This window comes from Myotis davidii, unplaced genomic scaffold (assembly GCF_000327345.1).
Source record: "Myotis davidii unplaced genomic scaffold, ASM32734v1 scaffold401, whole genome shotgun sequence".
Taxonomy (NCBI): Eukaryota; Metazoa; Chordata; class Mammalia; order Chiroptera; family Vespertilionidae; genus Myotis; species Myotis davidii.
This window is the reverse complement of record NW_006291020.1, coordinates 1535422-1542314: the sequence shown is the minus strand read 5'-3', so window position 1 is coordinate 1542314 and position 6893 is coordinate 1535422. Positions and strand designations below refer to the sequence as shown.

The window sequence follows — 6893 nt, the reverse complement described above, 5'->3', positions numbered from 1 at the left end:
ATATTGGGATATATTAAAAATAAGACACTGGCAAGATGTAGGCGCTACCTTTATGGCTAAAGGGATGTTCGGGTTAAAGAGGAACAGGAGACAGTCACGGTTAATCACGGTTATTCACAATTATCTCACAGAACACTGCTTGCGCTCTGTGGTAGTGCTGGTATTTGACACCTGAGGCCTGAAGGCCTTTTAAGTTTCACTAAAAGCTTTACCTCACCTGCAAACCTTCTCTATACATTTGTTCTGAACACACCGATTCTGGCATTTTCCGTCTATCAGACTACCCCTGTTTTCTCTTGTTAAGGCTGGAATGTCCATCACTGTCTAATGGGCAAAGAACAGTAGTGGGTTTAGCAACCTTTACTCTAGAACCAAGGAGTAGCAGCAATGCTTTATGAACGGGAAGGAGGATGGATTTGATCAGGCCATTGAAGCTGACTTCTGTCCCCTCTGGAAGGACTTTTAGTCGCCAAGAGTTACTTATCAATGCAGCTCATGCTTAGTCATGGGCTGGAAGGTGAGGCAGTGTGCAACCAAAGGCAAGAGTCCAGGTTGGAGTGCAGAGTGCAAAGGCCAACGCCTCCCTTTTCCAGCGCCAGGGAGAGGAGGGGACCGTCGCCCAGGAGGTGGTGGCTGGAGCTTTATCGGATGTGCCAGGTGAGGAGGCACAGCGCCTGGGAGTTCCTTCAGAAACTCCGCGATGATGGGAAACGAGCTCTCATGAGCATGCTTATTTATTTGTTTTAAATAATATTTAACTCAGAGGGGTTACTATTTTAGTTACACATTTCTGTCGATTGCTAGAAGGTCACACTTGGTTATAATATCAGCTTATGAAATGTAGATTATATAGTTCTGGGATGAGTCAGTGTTAACGTCTTTCTAGTTTGTGCCTTTGGGTTCCTTCATGATTCTTAATCATCTTCATTCAATTATTCAATATTTATTTAAGTCCTTGACAAATACTGAAACTCTGAAGTTAACACGTCTGCACTGGCCACAGCTCTTCCCTGTCCCCCCGGCCTCCTGGGAAGGCTGCTGCGGCCCCTCCTGCCGCCTCTCCCCTGACTTATCGCTCCCCTCCCTGGCTGAGGTCAATGGTCCTCCCTCAGCGCGCCCACCTGCAGACCCTCGCCCGTGTCATCCAGCTCAGAAACAACAGCATCACGATGCACCTCATTGCCCAAATCCCCCGCATCCTAAGCATCACCCAGAAGGTCCATCCTGTGATCAGCCCCCTCTCCAAGGCTGTTTCAGACCCTCCCCACTGTCGTTATTCACAGCTCCTGGTGTCTGACGTTTGAAATGGGGATTAGTGATGTGGCGCTCACATCTTATAATACACATTCTCCCCAGAGTCTGGGAGCTCCCGTAACCTCTGCACCAGCGTCTGTGCAGCAGAGTGGGCAGTCACAGTGTCAGTCACAGTGTCAGTCATTGCGTGGGCAGTCACAGCGTGGGCAGTCACGGCGTGGGCAGTCACGGTGTGGGCAGTCACGGTGTGGGCAGTCACAGTGTGGGCAGTCACGCCGTGACATTGGCTATCCATGCTGAGACTTCCTTTCAGGCTACAGGGGTGACTGAATCTTCCCTGAGGTGATCGGGATCCTCCCTGGGTAACAGAATCCTCCCGGGGTGACCGGGATCCTCCCCGGATGTCTTAGTGTGTCAGTACAAGGCCTGTGCTGACTCTTCCAGCCTATCTCCTGCCATTTTCTATCTCAGGGTCAAGCCCAGGGCTTACTAAGCTATTTTTAGATCTCTAAGAGAATGCTGCTCTTGTCTTTATACAAGTTGTTCCTCTTTGACAAGGTACTAGTAAAAATCACAACTCTTCCCTCGCGATAGAAACTAGAACTGAGATAGGTTACAAGTGTGGGTGTGTGTGGAGGCCAGGAGACCCAGGCCGCCCATCTCTTAGTCACTGCACCTGTTTGCTTCTGGTTAATGCAGTACACTGGCACCAGAACCCATGCAGAAACACTTATGCAGCCAAATTCAGATTTGTTTTGATCACCTATATAAACAATGAAATATTTTATGTATTTCTTAACATTTTATATTATAACCACAAACATGATATAACCAAGTGACAGAATAGTTGAAAAAGATAAACAGATCCATACTTTGGTCACTCCAACAGAGCCATACTTACGTCATTCCAAAAAACAATGACTATGGTGACCACCCCTGGAGATGAGCTCCGGGAGGGCAGGGCTACATGTACCCTGTCTACTGCTGTGTTTTTAAAGAATGTAAATACCTGGCCCGGCTGGTATAGCTCAGCAGTTGAGCACAGAGCCAGGCACCAAGAGGCCACCGGGGCACATGGCCAGGTTGCAGGCTCCATCCCCTGCTGGGGGCGTGCATGAGGCAACCAATCGATGTGTTTCTCTTACATTGATTTTCTCTCTGTCTTTCCCTCTCTCTTCCACTCTCTCTAAAAATCAATGAAAAGATATCCTTGAGTTAGAATAATAAAAAAAATACACATTAAAGTATTCAGAGATTATGGGGCACTGTGTTGGCAACTGAACCCCAATGCTTATTAAAACAAAAAAGTTTTTGTATAGTACTTGCAACTCTTCTGTAAGTTTGAAATTATTCCAAAAGGAAAAAAGTGGGACTCTCTAAGGGTGGGTCTGAGCATCAGATTTTAAAAGTGGCCGAGGTGAGTCTAACATGAACCAAGGCCACTGCTACAGGGAGGTCTCTGTTACCATCATTAAAGAAAAAGGGTTACATACTTCAGCCCGAGTACACGAACCAAAATTTATTTAACCAAACCCTCCCCACTTTCCCTTCAAAAATGATTTACTGGAGAGTTTTCATATTCAAGCAAGACAGATCCCTCCCTTTGGGTGCTCAGTCTTGTGGGAAACACACATGAGGAGACAGGCACTGTAACGATCAATTGCTAGCATTTGTTCAGCAGTGGCTCTGTCTGGACACCATGCTATCTGACGGCAGGCACTGCTCAGATCTTCATGTACAGGATCGGGAGCCAGGTGCAGTGAGATGAGTAAGTGCCGGGGTAGAGCTATGCCGACTGTTGGCTATGCTGCTGGGTTGGAGGGAGCGAGGAGCTATGAGCACACAGGAACCATTCTCAGCTAGACCCACAGCCACGCACCCTGTTCCGCTGTAATCACCACAACTCCTCCGTGATGACACCGTGCGGCCGGCTGTCCCCTCGCTGCCCAGCTACCCTCCTCCTCGGGTGAATTCTGAGGAGTGGAATTCTGGGACAAGTTGTAGGGAACAACCCATGGCTTTTAATACCTGTGGCCACATCACTGGCACCAGCCCCTGAGGAATCCATTTTCCTGGAGCCTCACTGGAAGTGGGCATTGAGACTTCAAAGTGTTGCCATTGGTAGAAAACTAATATTTCTTTTATTACTAGTTAAACTAGATCATTCCCATTCAGGCTCTCTTTAAAGCAGAAACTTAAGGTCTTTATAGTCACTACCGACAGTGTCAGGGGACACCCAGTGAAATACACCCTGGCCTGTGTCCTACTGCAGCCGCTGTCCTTCCTCCCTGTAACTCACCCTCTGTCACTTACTGTGAGCTCAGTGTGAACAGGGGAAGGGTCGAGTTGCTTTGAAATCCTAGCGCAATGTCAGCCAGGCAAACACTCTGTGTGGTTTGTTATGAGGACAAAATATACATTGAAATCATACTTCCTGGACATTCGGCACAAGCGTGGCTCAGGAAACATCACGCGGGAAAGACTGAGGTGTAAACTGCTCCGTTCTGGCCACAGCAACGGGGAGCCCATAGTCCCTGTGCCCCCGACAGCTCCAGCATATGCCTTTGAGACGGGAACTGCCTTTCAAAAAGGTCCTGGACTGGGCAGTAAAGGTCGTGGTCACCTACAACTAAAGAATGCTCCCTAAGGAACAGCACGTGTGAGTACCAATGTTCCCGGTCAGAGGCGTGTCTGTGTCACGCTGACCCGCACTCCGAAGGCCTATGAGCAGATAACTCTTCTGGCCTCCATGTGTTCTGGACAAGGCTTGGCCATTTAAAGCCAAGCCATCTGCAAGGAGCTAATCCCTGACTCAGAGAGCAGTCCTCGGTGTATCAGCGTTCTTTGTTCCATTCTATTGATAAGAGAAATGAGGCCTGGAAAGAAAAAGTGACTCAGCGGAGGTCACATCAGCTATAAATCACCAGCCACAGGACAGGAGGCTGTTAGGGCACAACTTCCACTTGCTGTGTTGTTTTTTATATTTGCAATTAAATCTGCTGTGCAGCCAGGTTAGAACGATTTTAATCATTTCGTAAATGGCTTTGTAAACTGCAGGCGGTAATAGTCTAAACTGCATGAGCAGTCACAGGCATACTTGGATAGCATTTGTTAATGGGCATAAATTTCATGATTAATAACGTTTCAGTTTCGCTGAACAACACTCTGTAGTCAAACCTAGACTGTAGGTCCTGAGCCATCAGAAGGTGAAGGGAATAGTCATAAAATAGGTGGGAATTTAAAACCAACACTTAATCCTTTAGGTAATTAAAAGGTGATGTTTGTACCATTTTTACATTTTGGGAGTATGGTCAGCATTTCATACCAGGGTTAGGTAAGATTTTAGTTTGGATAAGATTTTAGCCAATTTACACCCTGGATTACAGGAGAAAATCTTACTGGAGCTCATGAAGTCATTCTCTACAGCAACAAGAACAAAAGCTGGCGGGAAGAAAGGTGACAGGCTGTGCCCCAGGCCCACACTAAGCGAAGGCTCTGCTGGCATAAGGGAGGGCAGGAGGGACAGCCACCTGTGCAGGTGGAGAGGTTGGCCACTACAGACACGTCACTCCCACACTAATCACAAACACAGCGGATGTCAGCCCCGGTCCCCTTGGCATCCTGTGGCGTGGGGTAAAGAACTCGACAGACTCGTGCGAAGTTCACGTGGAGGAATAAGCTTAAGAGAATAACCAAGAAAACTTTCTTAAAGGATAAATAAACCGCAGTAGTAAAGTAGTATTTTTCTGGCACCGACCAGTGGAATAAAATGGAAAGTTCAGAAACAGGCACAGGTGTGCATGGGCATCAATCAACGAGAAATGGCAATGAAAGGAAGCGCTGATGAGCAACGTCATCACACTGACTGGATCTCTCCCTCACACCACGTGTCCACACAGGTGCCAGGTGCACTGAGCATTTCAATGCAAGAAAATTAAACAAAATGGGGAAGGCTTCTCTACAGATGATTTCAAAGGTAGAAATAAAATAAAAGATTGATAGATTTGACATAAAACAAAAAATACTAAAGTAAGATGTCTTGTGGATATCATTTTTCTGTCCTTTATACTACAACTAGAGGCCCAGTGCACGAATTCGTGCACCGGTGGGGTCCCTCAGCCTGGCCTGTGTCCTCTCGTAATCAAGAAACCCCCAGGGGATGTTGGACTGCCAGTTTCGGCCCAATCCCTGCAGGCAGGGATGTAGTAGTGCGTGAAGCAGCAGGCAGCCAGGGAGGAGCCCTGAGCCCGGGCTGGGCACCATGCTGCTCCTGCTCATCCTGGACCTGCTGTGCCTGCTGCTGCCACCACTAGCTTGGTAGCATTATCGCAGAGGCGGGAGAGGCTCGCACTGCTGCAGCTGCACTTGCCAGCCATGAGCCCAGCATCTGGCGCCCGTCTGTCAGCTGAGTGGCGCTCCCACCAGGGGGCAGCTCCTGCATTGTGTGTCTGCCCCCTAGTGGTCAGTGCACGTCATAGCAACCAGTCGACTGGTCGCTTAGGCATATATATATTCCTTAATTTAGCATTTGTCTTTTCATTGCATTAGTTCCTTTTGACACATAAAATTTTTTTAAACTATAAAAAAGAATATCAATCCTTTCCTTAAAATTTCTTTGCTTTGGCCAACAAATGACTTTCTTAACCCCAAACCAGACCAATTTTTCTTTATGTTTTCTTATAATTCTTTGTTTTTTATTTTATGTTAATTAACACGTTAAGTGCCCAGTCAGTCACTGGTGACTGACACTATATTTTCTGGCTGGAAGACCAAACAGGCTGGGCGCTTAATGTGTTAAACAGATGAGAGGTCAGAGCACGGCCCTGTTCTACATGCACTGTTTGATTTGAGGATGTTACTTAACCCCTCTGAGTCTCAATTTCATTTCCCTGATAAAACAGATATAATACCAACTTATTAGAGTTGCTGTGGGATTCCCAGACGTAATTTACACGGAGCACTTCCGATGGCAGAACCTGATAGAGTCAACGAACGGTGGCTATTTCTTTCAATGCTCTCACATTGCATATTAGACTTCTGGATTTCACTGATAGATTTCCATGACTAGCCACTTCTGGTGATATTTTCACCTGACTTTAAAACAGGTTTCATACTATTTAATTAATGCTGTAGTTTTTCACTTTTTAAATTACTTTTAGGCCATAATATATGCCAATCAGAAAAACAACAGTTCTTTGAAGGCTATCCAGTTATAAACCGCATCCTACCACTCGGACTTTTAAAGCTGCAGCCTGGGGTTATCAGGTGACCAGTAACAGTATCACCCAAGAATATTAAGAGGTCCTTACACACCAGGACTGCTGAGCTTATTGGTGAACCTGAGCTACAAGCAGATGTTTCCGACTCACCTCCAGCAGCCCGTCCTCCGGCAGGTCGGTGCAGTGCACAGCGTTCTGGATCTTGGATTTGCCGAAGACCGCCCGGAGGGTGCCGGGGCGCAGATGCCGGGCAATTTCCTGTTCAACACACATACGCAGATGAGCCAAGTCAGCCAAGTGGTGTTGGTAAGAAAAATGCCAGCAATATAAAACATTGGAATTATTTGTTTATGGAATACATGAATACATTGAGGGGACTAATTTTTCTCGGAAATAACATGAATGTATGGAAACTTTTCC

At 46.8% G+C, this 6893-nt stretch overlaps 1 protein-coding gene across 1 annotated transcript in view; it reads right to left on the bottom strand.

The window, feature by feature from the left end:
- NME7 (NME/NM23 family member 7) overlaps positions 1-6893 on the bottom strand; it is a 111581-nt gene that overhangs the window by 36019 nt on the left and 68669 nt on the right. The window contains exon 11 of the mRNA XM_006764180.2: positions 6624-6731. Within this exon, the coding sequence (XP_006764243.1) occupies positions 6624-6731 (108 nt within the window). The remainder of the gene's footprint in view (positions 1-6623; positions 6732-6893) is intronic.